General features: G+C 38.3%; 1 protein-coding gene across 1 annotated transcript in view; it reads right to left on the bottom strand.

Moving 5' to 3' along the window:
- Positions 1 to 842: 842 nt before the first annotated feature.
- ABCA4 (ATP binding cassette subfamily A member 4) overlaps positions 843 to 19,891 on the bottom strand; it is a gene marked incomplete at both ends in the record, with an annotated part of 69,843 nt that continues 50,794 nt past the window's right edge. Inside the window, 21 exons of the mRNA XM_084291228.1 lie at positions 843 to 965; positions 1,530 to 1,779; positions 2,119 to 2,211; positions 2,297 to 2,400; positions 3,673 to 3,807; positions 4,374 to 4,515; positions 5,390 to 5,496; positions 5,617 to 5,679; positions 6,562 to 6,682; positions 7,542 to 7,671; positions 8,436 to 8,559; positions 9,486 to 9,633; positions 10,510 to 10,625; positions 12,076 to 12,253; positions 13,288 to 13,457; positions 13,920 to 13,994; positions 14,106 to 14,211; positions 15,354 to 15,386; positions 16,243 to 16,337; positions 18,002 to 18,191; positions 19,246 to 19,344. Of these exons, the coding sequence (XP_084147354.1) occupies positions 843 to 965; positions 1,530 to 1,779; positions 2,119 to 2,211; positions 2,297 to 2,400; positions 3,673 to 3,807; positions 4,374 to 4,515; positions 5,390 to 5,496; positions 5,617 to 5,679; positions 6,562 to 6,682; positions 7,542 to 7,671; positions 8,436 to 8,559; positions 9,486 to 9,633; positions 10,510 to 10,625; positions 12,076 to 12,253; positions 13,288 to 13,457; positions 13,920 to 13,994; positions 14,106 to 14,211; positions 15,354 to 15,386; positions 16,243 to 16,337; positions 18,002 to 18,191; positions 19,246 to 19,344 (2,602 nt within the window). The remainder of the gene's footprint in view (positions 966 to 1,529; positions 1,780 to 2,118; positions 2,212 to 2,296; positions 2,401 to 3,672; positions 3,808 to 4,373; positions 4,516 to 5,389; positions 5,497 to 5,616; positions 5,680 to 6,561; positions 6,683 to 7,541; positions 7,672 to 8,435; positions 8,560 to 9,485; positions 9,634 to 10,509; positions 10,626 to 12,075; positions 12,254 to 13,287; positions 13,458 to 13,919; positions 13,995 to 14,105; positions 14,212 to 15,353; positions 15,387 to 16,242; positions 16,338 to 18,001; positions 18,192 to 19,245; positions 19,345 to 19,891) is intronic.

Raw genomic sequence — 19,891 nt, 5'->3', positions numbered from 1 at the left:
GGAGATTTCTTGGAAATGAAATGATTTCTTAGATGACTGAAGCAATATGAATTTGTTTTCAGTACTGTTATTTTCCATTAGTTTAAATGTGAACCAGAGAAAAGAGCTAAATGTCAAATGATTTCCCACTGAGTGCAGTGTGGAGTACAAGCTGGCTGAAATTCTCCTGAGCACGGACAAAACACATACCCTACTCACACTACACACCCACTTGAGGTCCAGGTCACAAGAAAGAAAAATTTGACCTTGCTTGGTAACAAAGATATTTTTCCAAGACTCCATGATAAAACTAAACTTTGGGCCAATTTGCACATACTCTGTTTTCTTTAAACCCCAATTTGATATTCTGCTTCTATTTCTGAAGTTGAAGATGAGTGAGTATGAAATAATTTTCATTAAGATGTTTTCTTTTAAGCAAATTTCTTGCCTGGGTCTGAGATCTTAATGAATTCTTCTCAGTTTTGCTGGGACAACTGTCTATTTCCATTGCCAAGAATGAAAAATGAGTTAAATGAGAAAACCTACCAGCCTGAGAAACTGTTTTTAATGCTCTTTACATGTCAACAAGGAGGAATGCGAATTCTCTTCTTGTATCTTAAATGAACTTTACATTAGAAGAAGATTTTGTTGTAGAATCAAGTACCAGCCTTTACTTCAATGCTTTCAGCACTGCTGTGTGCAGTGTTCCTGGTAGAGCAGCAGAAGTTTGCTTTTGCTAGGGAGTTGTGAGCACAGTTCTCGGAAAGGTACGAAAAATCAGTGTAATACTGAGCCTAGGAGTCTTGTTTTACTTTTTACTGCTCTGGTATGGCACACTAAGTGCTAGTGACTGTAGGAATAGTCTATGCAGCTGCTTGCTGATGCAAAGCAGGGGACACCTTTGCTTCTCGACTGGCTCCAGCTGCACGGGGATGCAAAGGAATTTCCTCATCCTCCATCTGCTGCTTAGCAAAGTTCACAAAAACCTGTGTGAGGAAAGCAGAAAATGTCACCACCTCATCAACTGAGGTGAGTTAGTGGAATGTCTCTGTACATTGGCATCTCTGCAGGGAAGATACAGAAAAGGGAATCCAGAGATGTATTGAACTGAGACACTGGATTCCGGTATATTGCTCTGGTATAATAACCATGATGAGACATGAAAACATTTAACTAGATACCACATCTCTCTATCAGCATCTCTGACACAACATAGTCCAAATCTCTTACTTAAAATGAAATGGAAAGAAGTATTAGATCATTCCTAGCTCAGCAAGCCTCATTCTGACTGGCTGACCTTGGAGGATTCCTTCCTTGAAGGAATGGGTTGTGGGAACTCTAGTGTCTGGGAAATGCTCTCTCATCAGCATTCAACTGGCACCTATTTACACAGCGAATTAGTTTCAGATTTCATACCTGATCCACCTTCCTTGATGAGGAGTCTGGGAATTTTGCCTGAGAAGGAGATGTGAGAGAATTCTCTACTCTAAGAAGTTTGGTCCTTCTATTGTTTGGAAACATCCTCATTGCATCGCATAATAGTTACTCACCTGATCTAAAGTTGTTTGAGAGACAGAATATTCTTCAATATGCAAGTTTTCTTTATTGGAGATTATTAATCGAAAAATCTTAGCTAGAGAGGATGAGCAAATCTGATACTGCAGCATGTTGTAGTGTTTCTCTCTCTGTAAACTCCCTGGGAAGTTTATGCGTATGAATTGCTCAGCACGACTAGGATCTGGAGGCAGCCCTGCCTTTGAAGCTTTGATTTTCAGAGTGACAATGTAGCCGTCTCCAAACCTGGGAAGCACATATGGGTTTGGGAATTAGATGAGGAGATCATTTCATTATTCAAGGGAAAAAATCCTTTTCAGCAGCTATGAAAGCAGTAACAATATCTGAAAGATTATGCCTAAAATCTAGCTTTATAGGAAGCTCTGTGTTTGGCATGCAGAAGTGGCCTGTAGCATAATGGAGTTGAAAACGAGGTCTACCTAAATTGTCTAGAATACCACAGAGTTGCACCCAGAAATTGGTCTGTTCAAACAGCTCTTCAGATTGGTTTGATGTATTAACAACAGTTCATATCACATGTACTAAGTTTTCCCATGAAAAAGCACCATAATGTATTCAACTTACTTGTATTTTAGCTGCTGAATTGTGCCCAGGCACTTGAAGGTACCATTTACCATGATGGCTAGACGAGTACAGAGAGCTTCGCATTCTTCCATACTTTCAGAACAGAAAAAAGATATTTGAGCTAAAAGCCAGCAGATGAACGTCAGCTTCTCAGGCATTCTGAATCCCAGCTCTGTACCTGTGTGAAGTTAGAACCACAGCTCGTCCATCTCTGAGCACGCTGACAATAGAGTCCCACAGGAGGCGCCGGGACTGAGGGTCCATTCCAGTAGTTGGTTCATCCTGGAAGCGAAATGTTAAGACAGCCAGTTTAAGAAAAGCAGATTAAAAAAAAAAAAAAGTCCTTTAGAAGTAAACCATTGGAATCAATCTGTTGCACGTTTGGGATTTAGCATATAGCTGATATAGCTGCTTCCCTACTGAAATATGTGCCTTGAGAAAGAAAAAATGCCTTGAGAAATATGTAAGTGAACAAATACTAAGGTACTTCTTAGCACAAAGCAGTAAGGAAACAAATACAATAAATCATGCATAAGAGTACAGTGCTGTCTGTGTAGGGCACAGCTACATGGAAAGGAACACAGTGAATGTTCTGACAAAGGCATTCCATAGTCTGGAGTCTTAGCTATAAAAAATGTAAGCCTAATGATACCCCATTACCAAAACATTTAGGCCCTAAAATAAATGGAAAGAGAGTGATGTAGTAGCAGCTGCACCAAACTGTGTCAAGCTTTAAAAGTACAGACTGGCTGTAAAAGTACTTTCTTACAGAAAAAGGACATTTTGCAACCCAAGAAGCTAGTGAAGCCACCCTGATTTACACCAGCTGAAAATAAATACATGAATAAAATATATTGTGAGAAAACATTTTATCTGGCTGCTTACTATGTTCAGGCAGAATACATGTAAAGGCATATTAAATAGGTGAAGGAACTATTTTTAAGCTATTAACTACTGAGAAGTTATTAATGTTTCTTTATAGCCTATGGATTTAGGTGGTACAGTATAATCTAAATAACGAATTTTTGTAGCAATTGCATTTAAAATTACCCTTGAGATATGCAATTATCTGATAATTTATGTTAGTTGATGAAGACTCCATTTCAGCATTTGTATAGTTTATTCAAAAAATTTATAAGTTCATTCCAAAAATATTAAATGTTGCAAAAGGGCAACTACCTTCCTCTGTTCTGCTGGAAAGCAGCAATGTATGTGCCATCAGATCCTTTTTTACATGACTGGTTATACCCTGACAAGAAAAGGCAGACTGAAACCAAACATGGATTTAAATTCAGATTTGTCTAGGTTATAGATTTTATTTCAAGCCATTCTTTACTAAAGACCTTTCTTTCATAACTTAGGTTCCATCTGAAACAGTATCTTGCAATGCATCCCAGTCTACCCCCGAAATGAGAGAACTCAAGTTTACATGGAAGTAGATGTAAGTTGAGGCAGAAAGGAGCTTGCAAGAGCAATCATTAACATCCTTATAGCTCTTTAGCATGTAGTTTTATGAAATGTCATATCACAGAGCTATGCTACCATGACACTTACTAGTAAGATGAGTGGTGGGCAGCCTATGAGTGCAATGGCAGTGGAGAGCTTGCGCTTGTTGCCACCACTGTAGGTACCAGCCAGCTGGTCTGCGTACATGGGAAGCCCCAGCTTCTGGATGCCCCATTCAGCAACCTATGAGAAAGAACATCTTTTTTCACGCAGCAGTTAATACACAATGGACTGGATCGCTGACACATCCCTCTTCTGGCAAACCCCTGGGTTTTGGCACATTTGTTTTAGTACTGGAGCAGTGGAGTCAAAAAAATAAAAATAAATTATTATGATGAGGGGAATTCTAATTCCTTGAAGCAAAGCCATAACCCAGCCTTAGCTGCAGTCTTCCTATTTGTGCAAGAATGTACATTATTTTCTTCTGCAATCTTCATGTTCTTTTTTATTCTCATACATAAACAAATTCAAATAAAATAACAAAACAGTAACCATACCAGTTCTGAGTCACAGCAGTTGCATCCTTAGCCTTCCAGAGTTAGCTCCACAGTTTTGCAAGTATCATTAATGCCTATGAACCTGGATTTGACTGTGCATTCTTGTACTGAACTCCAAATGACAAGAACCACTCCCAGGACTTCAACACAGAGAAAAGCAAGCCCACCTTGGAAACTCTGGACCTTGGCATGAGGTGAATCATTACAAACACTCACTGTAAGTATATACAAGTAAAAAGTGAGATGCTTTACCCTCTTGATTTCCTCTGCTGGAACCCCTCGCAGGCGTGCATATAAATACAAATGTTCTCGTCCTGTGAGCAGGTCATCAAGGGCATCAAACTGAGGACAGTATCCCATGTTTTGATGGACACTAGAAATGTCAGTCAATATACTGGAGAAACAAAGAAAAAAGTCTTATACCTGTAACAGTAGATTTAAGACAGAGATGGACAGTTTGAATAAAATCTTTCCTTCCTAGGGCAACTTTTCTAAGAGGAAAATGAATTTACCCCAGTACAAGAATCTATTAAAATGTTTGTACAGTGTAGCAAAGAATATATTCTCATCTAAACCAGCTAAACTCTGGTTAATAGCCAAACCCACTTCCTGGATTTCCAAATTCAGGAAATTTCATCTCAGCTTGTGGTCACTGGGAACAGACATGCAAGATATGAAGCTAACAATGTTTGCTGGTAGTAGCAATGGGAAAGGATGAGAGAAGTACAGAATCACAGAATGACTGAGGTTGGAACGAACCTCTGGACATTGTCTTTGTCCACCCATCCTGCTCAAGCAAGGTCAAATGCAGCAGGTTGCCCAGAATCATGTCCTGGCAACAAAACAGCTATTTGTTCAAATCACATCAAAGAGTCGAACCCCAACGACACCTAAGGAACCAAGACGCACAACCTGGAACTAAGCTGACGTAATATTGAATCATGATGTAGTGACGACTTGTTATGGCATTATGCCAGCCCTGTTTAAACAAAGCAGCTAAAAACAGACAGAGGAAAGTTCCAAAGCTCATATCAAAATGCTCTCTTGGATATGTTATGTTTGGAAGCTCTCGCCATTAGATCTGATTGCCTAGTTGCATTGCTAGCATTAGTATAACTTACCCCCGAATTTTACAACAGTGTTAAAGGTGCTAGTATGGTCTCTCTCAGTCCCATAAAACTGGAAGGGAGCTACTGGGTCATTGAGACTAGGAGTCTATCATGGTAAATGAACTGTCACAGTTTTGTTTGTTCATTTAAGGGACTTACCTATTGCCAGCCACTACAGCATCTCCAGATGTCACGTCAGTATCTCCAGTCAGCATTTTGAATGTTGTTGTTTTTCCAGCACCATTGACTCCCAAAAGACCAAAGCACTGAATTATAAAATGTATCACATTTTTTAGTATTTCCAACTTGTAAATCAACAAGGGCATGCAATTTGAACTGATCTGAGTTCAAATGAATGAGTAATCTAGTGCTGTTGAACAACTTACCTCTCCAGGACGGATGCCAACACAGAGCCTGTCCACTGCTGGCTTGTGCCTACCTGCATAAATCTAAATTGACAAGAAAAAAATTTCAGGACTTTTGCAGCAAAGAAAATTTCCTGTTTTGTTTGTTTGTTTGTTTGTTTTTGTTTGTTTGTTTGTTTGTTTTTTAGTTTAATGCTGTTGGAATGAGGCAACTTTAGAACCAAGACAAAAGTAAAAGATAAATAAAATTTTGGAAAGAAAGAGTAAGCATTCTACCAACTCAGACATTTATTTACATTAAATACAGTTGTAATAACCCCTAAAAATTCCAAGTTTCCTTCATGCACCCTTTTACCTCATATCTTTAGTGCTAAGCAGCAGACCTGATGCTTTGCCGGGACAAAGTATCTCTGACATCAAATGAAGTGGAACAATACAGCAAGATCTGGAGAATGATACTCCAGTTCTCTATTCTTGAGATCCTAATAATGTGTGCAGCCTTTTTATTTTTGTAGCTCAGGCTTGCTTGTATTCTGATAGCACCAATTATATGCCTTCACTGTCTTGAAAGAAGATAAATTAGCAATAACTATAGCCCTAAATGTGAAAGGAACTAAATGGTGAACTTGAGACTGAAATTCACCTATGGAAAAACAGCAATGCAGAAGAAAAGACTCGTAGTAGAAATGGACAGTCAATATATAAATCAAGTTGGATGATGTGAGGCAAAATATGTCAAGAAAAGGAGTGTGTATGAAAGTGTGTGTGTTGGGGGAGAGAGGGAGTTCAATGTCCTTGCTGGATTTTCTGGTTTGTTTTCTAATAAAATAGCCAAATAACATATAAATCCCTGACTTCTAAAATGTTCATTATTTTCTAAGGCACAAGCTTGATTTTGAAAACAATACCATCTGAATCCACTGCTGAAATACTGGGTTCATATATTTCATTCTTCTCAAATTATACCTTGGTCAGTTCTTGTAATTCTAAGATATCTGTTTTTTTTCTTCCATTCATAATTCTTTTTCTTTCTTCTGCAACATCCTCATCTTCGTCAATAACAGGTGATTTGGTAGTCTCAGCAAACCTGGAAAAAAACAGATGATTGAATACAGAAACAATGAGTTGCCCTGAGTGCGGTTACAATAGCAGTGTGAAACAACAGTTACTCAGTTGCCAAAACTGTGACTGGTGGAAGCAGTAAACTTGTGACATTGGTTGGAGCATTCCTGTGGTTGGGAGAATCCCTGACCTTTGAAAGTTAAGCTCTAAATACTGAAAAGGGATTAAATTGCTTGCTCAAACGAGCATGATGCTGCCAGTCACTGATACGACAACCTGCCTCTAAGCGACAGCCTTCACTATTTGGCAGCTCTTCATTATCTACTGATAGTCCTTCTACCTATCTTTTGACGGACTTCCCTGTAAGACAGTATTTTTCAGAATTACCAACTAGTAGTCTTGTTGGCATTCTCCAACAGCAATGCACAACCCACTCACACCTGGAAGGCAGCTGCTTTCATTGAAACAGAAAAGGGAAGCTTGAATAGTGCACCCAGGCTGTGACTGTCCTATGCAATGGACTAGAATTCCAGTCTTGGGATGTCAGGCTAGTACTTCGTGCCATTACTTAGGAAACGACAAGCTTTCCAAGTCATTTTATCATCTCACCATTAGTGTCTTAATCTACAAAATTTACACTGAAGTCCTAGTTCAAGAAAACTAATTTCTTCAATAAGCTACATAAATATATTCTTAAATCCCATGAAAACAATGCAGATGAAGGGACTATCAACAAGTTAAGATGAAATCAGAAAAGTAAACAGAATAAAGCTATAAAAGCTACTATAAATTCAGAGAAAAAAAAAAAAAAAAGAGAACATACAGAACAATAAAGACACTTGCCCTGTTAATGAAGGAATATTAATACAACCTTTCAGACATACCATCTTGAGGAGAATAAACGGTGCTGCATAAGGAGATTCAGAATGAAGAATGCAACTCCTTCAACAGCCATGGCAACCAGGTTCTTTCCAACAAAGTCCCACTGAAAAGGATTGGAAACATGCTCCTCACCTATGGAGGGAGAGAGCACCAGAAAGCAAGATTAAATACGGCTGAAGAAAAGAGTGCACATCAGAACAAAAGGCGTAAGCATAATGGTTTAGAATGAAAATCTTTATTTGATCATTACCAGGCAATGTCTGCCCTTTTCCAGTGTATTATAAATACAGATTCTTAAGAAACTACACTCCAGCTCAGCTGCTGCATGGGAGCAAAAATGAATATAAGCTCTCTGAATATGCTCTTATTTGGATTTCATAGCATGAAATTTGGATGGATTATATGAAAGACATTTCCTGTGGGGGGGGAAAAAAAAAATTTTTTTTTGCTTTATCACTGTGCTTTTAACAAGAAGTTTGATAACAAAAACTGCCACATCCCAAGAATATGCATTTGAAGAATAGCCACTTTAACCATTAACATGAGGGACACCAACATATTCAAATGAAATTAAATTTCGAATTTCAAATTTTCAAATGAAATTACATATCCTAGTGGTGATAATCTAGGGACTTCAGGACAAGTGATAAAAAGACACCACAGTCTGGCACTTAAATAGTTTAATTTCCAATACAGACCACTGGTCAGGCCCTAAAGTTCTGGCAGCTGTGATTCCTTCAGGGAGGCTAAGCTTTCATACTCATCTACCTGATCATGTGAAAGGGGAGGATTTTAGAAACAGACTCTAGTTTTCCAAAACAACCCTTTGAAACATCTCACCCAAGGTCAGACCAGGTAAAACTGATACACCTTGTTGGTAATTGGCTCTCACTTACCAAACCTGGCATAAACTTCACTCACAGCTTGGTTTACGGCCAAGTCAATGAGTCCACGGCCCAGGCAAAAGTGTGGGAAGACAATCAGCACATTTTTCAATGTTTTATTAAATTTTAGCAAAGTCTATAAGGAACAGAAAGAACATCATAAGCAGTTGAAACAAGACTTAAAACATAGCAAAATGAATGAAAAGTTATTTTTCATTTCAGAGAAACTGGACGTTCTCTGTTTATCTGCAGCATGGCAGATAAACTGCACCATCAAGGTGCTTGTGAAAAATTGTCACTGAGAAGATAAATTAATCTTTGTAATGAAATATTTGTCTATGTAGCAGAGGCAACATGTTGTTCTGGTATCAGCTATTGCAAACAAGAACTGTGAGCAAGAAGTAAGAGTGGTACTTTTTCTATCATAATAGCTTTATTTATACCTGGAATATTTCCATAATCAGGGCTATCATAATTTTGAAAAATACGAGTGTCTGGGCATAACTACACAGCAGACTTTGGTGAAAGGTGGAGTATACCCACCGCAGTGTAAATACCTGCATCAATCTAGCTGCACCACCACTGAATCCAGAGAAGGACAATTATCTCTCTGGAGACACAATGTCTGCAATGGAGACATATTGTCAAAAGTAACAATACTGGCCTGCTGTCCCACAGATATTAAGTATTGTAAAGTTGGCCATTTAAACCATGATTCCAATTGAATCAAGATCTGTTTTTTCCTTCCCACCAAACAACAATGCTTTTATCAGCACAGGGTGTCTTAAAAAGTACTATTGGTAATGATAGGTAATTGGATTGCAGTCAGCTCAACGTCATTCCTCATGTATGTGGATAGTTGGTAGCCCAAGATACCAACAGCCCTGAGGTTTGCTTCTGTTTATTCTGCTCACCTGTCCCTGCAGTAACACAGCAAGTTCTCCAGTCACTTATTTACTGCCAGAATAATGGCAAGATAGAGAAAGACAGTTAGAGATGGCTATGCTTGGACATCCTTTTAACAGCTTTTTAAAACCAGGTCACAACAAAAACATTACTTACTGGGTTATTTTCAAATAGCTCCAGGATGAATGTAATGGCACTGCTGTTGATCCCCACAAAGAGATTAATACAAGACAATGCAACATAAGCAGTGCTAGGCACACTGAAGAAAGAAGAAGCAGGGTATATCATGGGAATTACTGCCCATCTGCATGCAAAACATAGAAATATTACAATATAAATTAAAGGTAGTCTGTCCAGAAAACATCTGTGGCCTCTTAGATTTAATTTGTGATATACACAGGACGATAAAAAAAAATTATTTCTTTTTTTTAACTCCAGAGAGATTTTTTTAGACTGTTTTCTCTAAATTAACTCCCACTACAAAGCTAGTAGGAATATTATTTTATATATAAAGACATATGATAACTAATTAAACGAGAGGAAGTAAATTCCAGTCACTCATATAAAAGGCTATTTTGCCAACACAAATGTTCATTTGAAGAAAAAAAATATTTGTTGGACTCAATTCTCTTTGTCCTTGGGTAAAACGCTGAATAATATTTTAGTATTGGCTGTCAATGAGGCAAATAAATGACCATTAAAATCCTACACAATGTGCATATCGTAAGGGAATGAGACGATGTATTAGATTTATGTGTAGTGGGAGGGCTGCAGGGGTGGTCTCTGTGAGGAGTCCAGCAGCTGCCCCACGTTAGAGAAGAGCCAGTTCCAGCCAGCTCCAAAAAGGGACCCAGCACTGGCCAAAGCCAAGTCAAGGAGTGACACGGGTTGTGCCTCTGTGAGAGTGTATTTAAGAAAAATCTTCTGTGCACTAGCAGGTGGGAGTGAGGAGTGATAAAATTTCAACATTAAATGGTGAAAATTTCTGTGAAGTAGTGACAAAAAACTTTATAGCATGTGGCTGGGCAAAGAGTGTAAGTAACCTGAATTAGGAACAGAATACAGTTCTAACCTGCATTGTACCAACTTAGTTTTATTCTTTGAAGCTAGATTTCACTAAGCACCAAGCTCAACAATGTGCAATCACGCTTCACATGCAGGAATAATCTTGAACACTCACCCATACAGAAGCAGCAAAGCAACAAGCACAGGGAGGTTAGTTGGAGAAGTGTATGCTTTCTTCTTGAATCCAGCAAATATAACCACAACCAGTCCAGCACTCACTGCATAATTCACCTGCCACATCACAGGGTAAAGATCAGTGTGTAAGACCAGAAAAGGGTTGCAAACCTATCTAGATCTTAAACATTATTCCCAAAGGATTTTGTACTGAGGAACACTGGAATTGTTGGACTGGAATTGATCTGGAATAGTTACTCAAGTTTTTGACTCAATGGACTTCTGGCAGCATTTGACATTTTTCTGAGGCGTCTTTTATCAGACTGTTCATTAAAATTATACCATATTGTTGTTTCTTAGGTTATGGTTTGGAACTGATTGTTTCATGGTCCTGCTGGCAGGTTGCCCACAGAAAGAGGCAGTGAGTATACAAGGAAATGCAGTTTTTGGTGATATAAAGGTTATATATAGGAGGGAAAAAGCTAGTTATTTGAGCCACATTACTGGAAGGAGGCCAGAGTGAACAATGCTTGGCCACTGCTCTGCTCAGTTTCTCTGTTCAGCATTAATACTGCAGGTCCACTGCAATGCACAGAGCTCCCCATGCAGAGTGAAAGGTGGCATTTCACAGAACTGCTAACCCCAGTTAATACCTTTGCACCATGCTGTCAAAGGCCATGGCCAAGCAGAATTCCTGGCAGTGAAGCAGTGAAGCTGATGGGAGGCTGCTGTGACCAGCAGGGTGCAGGAACTCAGAGATCTGATTCTTTTCCCTCATTTAATATATTAATGTTTTGCTTTACTTTCTCATGAAAAAGCACCTTCTGAAACACCCAACGTTTGGGGGTTTTAATTTTATTTTTAATTTTATTTTTTGATTTTTTTTTTCTCATCCGTATTCATGCTTTTCTTATCAAACAAGCCCTTGAGCCAGCATAACCACAAAAGAAGATCCTTGCTGTGCTTCAGCAAGGCAAATAATTTATTTCTTCATGACAGAGTGGTCTGAAGAGTAATGAGAGGATAGTTGAGCCTTGTCTAAGCAAGCCTGGACCTGTGCTCTAAATCCTTTTGGCATAACACAGTGAACATGATTCAGTGGCCTAAACAAATATATCCACATCATTTTAGACACCCTGGAGATTTTTTTCTGGCCTCCAGCTATTGTTCCAGCAGCCCATGAATATCCCATTTAGCTATTTTGAATATCTTGACACTCATTAAGTTTCTTGTTAAGGGCAGGGTCACAGATGGTTGTAACTAGCTTCAGGCAACAGTGCTCTCCCCTGCTATGGCACGTTTTACTTGATAAAACATTCAGTTTTAAGGACTGGAAATCCTCAGATTACAACCCTTCCATTAGTTCAGTACCGTGCACCTGACAATTTCTACATCTGACATTAGTTAGGAGAGGTCAGATCCTTAGCACATACTCTGAGAAAGAACTTCAAGAAATGAGTACTTTGCAGTGCTCAGAATCACCTTCACTCAATTCACTGATCAGTCTCCAGTTAATGCAAACCCAGAAATAATTGCTGGCTATGAAATCAGACCAGAAGTTACTCACTATGTCCCACATGAAGTTAGTTAGCCAGTAGATAGCAGGGCTCACACCACTGACAAACTGGAGGTGTTTGGCTTTCGTCACACGTTCTTGAATCAGGTATAAAACAAAACTGGCTGGGATAAAGGACATGGCAAAAATCACACAGATGGCAACAAGAGCATCCACTGAAGTGGTCAGCCTGCAACAAAGCACAAGAAAAGACTGAGCAAGGGAATGGATGCAACATAGCACTATGTTAGCATTTGGGAAAGCTGGTAGAAATGTTAAGATCTAAAAGTATCAAGGTTATTTTGTAAGTAGAAGACTTTTCCAATTTCAAAATGTGCTAGTGTATCTTGCTATATCACACTGGACAGCAGCTAACAAATGTGGCTGTTGATAGCACCATTCTTTTTTTTTAATATATGTTATTTCCTTCATTCTCTGGAACATTTCAGCTCCTATCTCAGTTTGACATCCTTTTCTGGATGGTGTTGCAAAGTAGACATTAAGGCACACCAGCAGAAATGGTCTGGGAGCTGGGAGAAAAGGTACTCAAAAAGGCGAGTTGCAAAGTGAGATGAAGCACAGATCTCTGTGCTAAGGCAAAAGCTTCCAGTTTCACTGACTTCTAAACTTAGTAGAAGACATGAGTGGGAAGCCATGTCTCCTTATGAGTGTCTTTTTCAAGAAGTTATGGCTTTGAAGTTCAGGAATACATCAACCCTACTACATGCCATTGAAAATCTACCTGTATGTTGTCCTTGACACCAAGACAGAGGTTTTCAACTATTGCCTACTTGTAGTTACTAAAGAACATTTTCTGATGCCTTTTTTGATTATGATCTCTGTGTCACTTCACAAGTAGATCTATTGGCTTTGGAGCATGAACACAGACTTCACAATTTGACTTTTATCCTTTGGAATCAACAGAAACATGTAACCATGTATAACCAATGGTCATGGCTACTATATAGGAACAGGAATGAATACTTACAGGATTATGAGACAGAAAAAAATGGATTGTGCATCTAAGTCTTGATTAGACTAAGACTTCAAGGAAAGGCCTCCATGTTCTATCATCTGAACTATTTCATGTATTTATTTTATATATATATATATATATTTATATTTATATTTATATTTATATTTATATTTTCATATCCCACTGGACTTGGTAAACTGCCAGAAGAGGGTAGGTAAAAGTCAGTGGCAAAACACAGGAAGACTTACACAGTGACTTCAGAGAGTTGCTCCTTAGTGAGGTTCAGAGGATGGTTTACAACAGTGATCCCATACTCCTCGGGAGCTTGCCCAGTCCGCAGGTTAGCTCTAAGGATTGCATTATTGGCTACATTTAGGAAACTAACCATAGCATGCCAGCCTTTATTGTTAAACCACACCTAAAAGAGTCAGAAAACACAGATTCGTTTAAGAAGTGTTCACTAATAACCCTGAGCTGCAGGAGTAAACTTGTCTGCCTTTTATCCACTTTGGTGGGCATTGTCAACAGGAAAGAATCCAGCATCAAGAATTTGTAAGCACAGTCCAGCAGGAGGAGCTCACATACTGTGCTTTTAAAGGGTTGGGTAACCATTGTAAATGGATTTTGAAGACATTTTAAAATTTAGCAGAATACGTCTTACTCAAAAGTATTTAGGGCAGCAAGAAGTACTAAGAACACGAGTAAAAAAAAAAAGTCTCACATTAAAAAAAACTTTGCATTAACAATGTACCAGTGTTATTTATAATATAGTATTTCATCTCTTTTTGCATCTGAGAATGTCACTAATAATATTCTCACTATTTGAACTCTATCTCAAAACACACTCAAGGTAAATTTTCAGACAATTTCCAGCAAATACCTTAATATTATCTTCAGTTTCCATGTATTTAAGGAAATTAGAAAATTCTTTAGCAGCAGCCAGTGAAGTTTGTCCCTTAAATAAAAAAGAAAAGTATAAAGATCAGCTGCCTGGGAGAATTCCAGTGCTGCAGGTTTTCAGCTTTGTAACAGTTCTTCAGTAAAGAGATGAAAAAATCTTGCTTACTCCTGTCACATTCATCATTCGGCACAAATCACTGAAAAAATCGACAACTTCATCTCCAGAAACATGAAGGACAGGGAGCTTTCCTCCTATAGAAATTCCTCCATATCTAACAAAGAGAATAGTATTATCAGCCACTTGTATCACAGACCTTCTCTACAGCAATGTAAATACTAAAAACTCCCTTAATATAAGTTAAAATTACATACACGGTATAATTTATCTATAACAATCTCCACTCTTTTTCTAACAAGTTGTATTAGGTCTTTATATTAATTTATGAGGGGTTCATGCCAGGATCCCGAGAAAATTATTATTTATATAGAATACTTGGAGAAAACAGCCATTTCTACAGTTCAAAATCTTTAGATCATGGTAATTGAAATAGAACTGTTTGGACAACATGGAGGACTGAGGACATCATGGACCTCAGTTAAAATTTCAGCCACCCTGAGTGGAGCTGGTGGAGCAGGTATTCAGCAGTGTTGGTGCCAGCCAATAGGCCATAATAATAAATAGTATCGAATGACATGAACCAAAGTCTAATCCCATAGAAAGTAATGTTTGCACACGACCAAGGAGATATTCCCTGAAGGAAGCCAGTCATCTAGCTGCTACTCTTGAAATTAATTCCTCTGTTGGTGAAAAACACAAGTATTTTCTTCAAGCTACTATGTCATCTTCCTAAACTTAGTATCTCTGAGTGTAGACATCACATTTGGGTTAGATGTCCCCATGCAAGCATGAAGCAAATAGTGGAATCTGCTTTATAATTACCTGCATGTGTTCAGAGTGGGGAGGAGGAGTTGCAGTTGCTATCCCCATGTATATGGTAGATCGATGTCTAGTTTACATCTTCCCCAGGTGTTCTTTTTGGAGGGATCATATTTTTTTCTGCTGCTCTTTGAAAGAGCTGCATCAGAGCACTAAACAGAGCACAGTGTAGCGCTGCATTTAACTTTCCATCACTCAGATCCTGTTAGTCAAACTCGTGTAGGTAATAAAATTGTTATAGTTCCATTGTATGTCTCTTGCCTTCACCCTTGTGGAGGTAGTCCAAACAAATATAATCCCTTTGTCTTTATAAAACTCTTGCTGACCCACAACCTATTTCACACTGCAGTCATCTCTTTGTTCTATGCTATCTGCCACAATTCCTCTTGTCCATTCAGAGAAACGTGAGGCCCTGTGGTTAAACAGAAATTCATTGTTCCTTTATTTACCAGCACAGTCTGTGAATTGGTTTCTTACCTTTGCTCATTGACCCAGTATTTGCTCTTCAAGCTGAAAAAGACAAAGAGAATCCTGTCTCTCAATGCACTGAACCAAAGTCAACAGTACTGTCAGACTTAGATGGAAATGAAAGGTGAATTCCTTTGCTTTGCAGATTTTAGTTTTCACAGGTAGATTTTTATTTTTTTATTTTTTATTTTCTGATATGATTCATCTCCAGCTTGTACAGAGATAAGGAAGCTCACGCATACTGGCTCTATCCTAAATCCATAACAAACTGATTTTAAAATAGGCATCTGAAGCAATTCTGATGTCCTAAGAGGAATCAGTTAAATGTAAAATGTAGCCAGAAAATAGCTGATATAATGGGAATATCAAAAACTGTGCTGGGAATGGAAAAGGTAGCAAGGCCCAAATCAGAAATAATAGGCTATGGACACTGCACAGCTAATGAACATGCATGACACTCAGACAAGCCCAGGAGCTAACAGTAGGATAGATGCATCTATGCAACATTGTCCTTTGGCCCTTTAGTGTTTCTGGGAAGCAAGTTATAATTAACTCAGGCGGGTGGTCATGTTGGTGTGGCTACAATTTCTCAGTGACACACACTAGTATCTTTGCAGTTCACTAGTGTTTTCACCATTGACACTGTTACTGCTAACACAGCATGCCATTGACATTGAAACTTAGCTCTACCAATAAAGGAGAACCCGACTATGCAAATAGGTAGAATGAAAACAATTTAACTCCCTCAAAATGAATATCTCCTATGCTTAAATCAGGAATATGGACATGATGCTCAAGTCTACCCAATACTGTGACAAATCAGGTGTTATGCTGTTAAATGAGAATTTCATGGACAGGTATGAAATGTCATGTGAAAAATAGAGTGGTTCGTGCCTACCTTCCTTTTATCAAAACGGGATATGTTTTCACCAGAAAATCTGAGATATTTCTGTGGGTCAGATCTTGAAGAATTTCTGTGCTGTGCTGCACTCTCTGTGAAGAAAGGAAAACCCAATCAGTCACAGTAAACTTTAGAGTCTCTACACCTATTGTTTGTCAGTAAAACAACAGTAAAAGTGGCTTCAGTTCAGGGCGATTGCTCAGGTTAATAGTATCACTGAAACCAGAGTGGGTTGTTCATTTTCTAGCCCAAACATCTTTACTGAGATTTCAGAAGAAATAATGAAATCACAGAAATTTGCAATGTCTGCACGAAACAGTTGCGGTTCGCTCTGAAACTTGGCCTGAGTTATTTGCAAAGGCCAAGGTTGCTCAAGGCTTTTTCTTCACTAAAAACATAAAAGAAGGAGACCTTTCAAATAAATTGAAGGCCTAGTGAAGATAAGGTGTTCACTTTGTTCCATGATGTAGCAAGTTGAAATAAAAATTATGTGTACAAATATGCTCACCTTTACTAGCACATTAGATACACTGAACAAAAATTATTCGTTTTTTTTGGTAATGAAAATGAAATCATCAAAAATCTCAAACATGTTGAATTCATCCTAGGGTGGAATATGCTTATAAAGGTTTCAGAGTGCAAAGCTTGCAACCTGAAAATGAGCTACTGTATAGAAAACAAGACTAATGAACTTTCCAGAAGTTCCTACATTTGTCCACAGAGAGGTAATACTGGATGACACAGAGTGTCTGTCTTTATTCTAGATAATTAACAGGAAGATCACATCCTCCTAGTGCCTTCATTAAATGAGGTATTCATCTTTAAACATACTTCTCAGTTATTTATATACTGTTGCTTCCCTGAAGACTGAAATATAAACTGTATCTTTATGACAAGTTAAACAAAATAATCATATCTTGCAAAATAATCTGGATAATATGATATTATAACAAATAAATCTCCCTTAGAGGACTAGAATCACCACAAACAACAAAAACTAATTTTGCATCCTACTTGGATTGGAAGTTTTAGATCAAATTTTCCTCACAAACATGCTAGTATGCAATTAGGAAAATTCAACTTTGGGTGTCCTTTGGACAGGGCTTACATGTAAATCAGAAATAACTTTGGATGCTGTGAATAAGATTATTTTATAACCTTATAATATAACTCTACCTTGTTGTTTTGTGAATAGTGATAGCAAAACAAAAGCAAACAATTAGTATTTTTAAGAGTCCATATCATGGATTTGGATTCAGAAATCAATTAACTTTGTACCCTTAGCGTAAAAACTGTATTTTACTAAGTCATTTTTGCTAATGTGTGCAAGCCTGGCAAACAGGAACACTGAAGCTGAGCAGTGTGCATGACGAGGCAGTAAATCAGTGAGCTACTACTCTGAGAGCTGCTGCAGTTCTGTTTTCTGTAGATTGTTAGAAAAGCATGTAAAAATGCAAATAATATCAGGCTACAATTTTCTCTTCCTCTTCAAGTGAGTAAACACATTTTATAAAGTACACAACTAAGATTATTCATTAATCAGAACAGGTGTGAACGTAGATCTCATCTTCTCTCTTCACAGCACCAATTGTTATTAAATTACTCATCTTCATGCACATGCACACAAACATCCATTTTTTCTAGCTTAGTACTTTCTTTCTAGAAAGATCAGCCAAAAGCAATGTATACACTAATCCCTTTTCCAGCTCTCATCATGAAACTTTTTCTACAAAGATCCACAGCACAGGGACACTACCTGTGGTGGTGGGAGGCCTCCTGCTCCTGGGGGGCATTCTGGCAGCATGGTGAGTTTCTTGCGAGTACTGCACTTGCAGGAAGGTGAAGGATTCTCAGAGCTCCACTTTTGGCTCAGCAGTAGGCTACTTAGATTAGGATGCACAGCAGGGGTATTCCAGGCCGTTGCCATATTATTGCATGAGTAGTTCCTGCGTAGAGGAAGAGTGTTTTAGCTGTGCAGAGATACAGTTTATAAGAGCTCACAAATCCAGAAAATCACAGGGCTTTCACCAGACACCCTCCTCTCACCTCTTATCCTGTGACTTCTGAATAACAACAACACTTTGGGGGTACTTGATAAACGTAAGAAAGTACTCCAAAATAGTTACGCGAGTATAATCTACCCCCAAACCTCTCCCAAATTTACTGTCTTCAGATTACAGATAGGGAACTGAAGGAACAAATGAACTGTGTTTGACTCATTAGCATAGGTAAAAAACATAGTGAGGATATACCTTTGCAAGAAGACTATCCTTCTCCTTGCTTCTTACTTATAGTATCTTCTCATTTATTTATTTATTTGAAGTTTTCTCCTGGTTTCTGCTGCACCAGGTAGAGTGGAGAAAGGAGAAGAGCAAGGGAAAAACAGCCAGAAGATTCAAGCTGCTGGTTCTCTCATGGCCGAGAGAAAGGTGAGAGAAAAGGAATGGCAAAGCACAGCATGACAGGGATAAATGACTCCAAAGCAGGACTCATAGGCAGAGGAAGTGGACAACAGATGTTAAATTAAGAGCTCTAACAATGTTATCCTTACTTCAGAGTGAGAATAATTCTCAATCATAGAGACTGCCCTGTTGCTACTTCCCATCCAAGCAACTGATGAAGTTATTGCTTCCAAACACACCAGTGGGAACAGGAGGAACCTGAGGGGACTCATATGAGGAAAGTGCCGGGGAAGCTGTGAAGATTTGGGTCTGATTACACTGCCTTACTCACACATTTCCTGGTAGCTTAATTCCTAATACAAGGCTACATGAGCTGTCTACCAGCCATTCACATCTATCACTGTGACTGATTCTTAATCCAGGAGATTTTTTAGCTGTATGTTATTTTTGACCCAATATGAGATATTCTTGCCAACAACCAATCTGAAGCATTGGATATAGTAACAAGTGAAACCAATTCATTCTTTTTCCACTACTCAGGTTCTAGCAGTAATATTCTAGTAGAATCTGGTTCAACAGACATTAGCAGGCAACTTACGGAAGGGGCTGATTCTTCAAACAGCGATTTCCAAATCCGGGTTTATTCAAGAAAGCATCAGTAAGGGAGACCATCTGCTCGCTGCCTGGACGCTCATTGCTAAGGGAATAGGATAAGATTTTCTCTATTAAAAAAATCAAATTATTGTACTAGAATACACATAAGCAACTGCTGAAGGACACCCATATGGCAGAACTAGCCGCCACCTCTCTATGCTGATAATTAAATTATTTTGTTAAGGAAAGGCACGAAAAAAAATCAAACAAATTAAAACCAATAGAACCTTCCAAGATGGTTAACAGGTTAAAGCAATGGCCCTTTTCTCCTAATATTAAATTATGACTTCTCACATGCTCTTATGGCAATATTCTTCAAACAGGCTTGAATATGTATTTCTACCCTCTCAGCCTTGTCACACACAGTAATTAGAAGATGAAAAATGTTCATCTATTCAAATGCTCTACGTTTTACATTTGCTGAGGCTAAAGAAACAATGTAGTTAATAGTAATGAAGTGTCTACAATTAATAGCCTAATAACACTAGACTACTGAATATTGCTATTGCTGTTTTAGAAGTATGAATATTAGATGTTGCTTTACACATTGCTATGTGTAAAATACATTAAAATGTTGTGCAAATTTTCAA

This window comes from Netta rufina (assembly GCF_964035555.1).
Source record: "Netta rufina genome assembly, chromosome: 8".
Lineage (NCBI taxonomy): Eukaryota > Metazoa > Chordata > Aves > Anseriformes > Anatidae > Netta > Netta rufina.
Note: the sequence above shows the minus strand (reverse complement) of the source record. Positions and strands in the feature narration are given on the sequence as shown.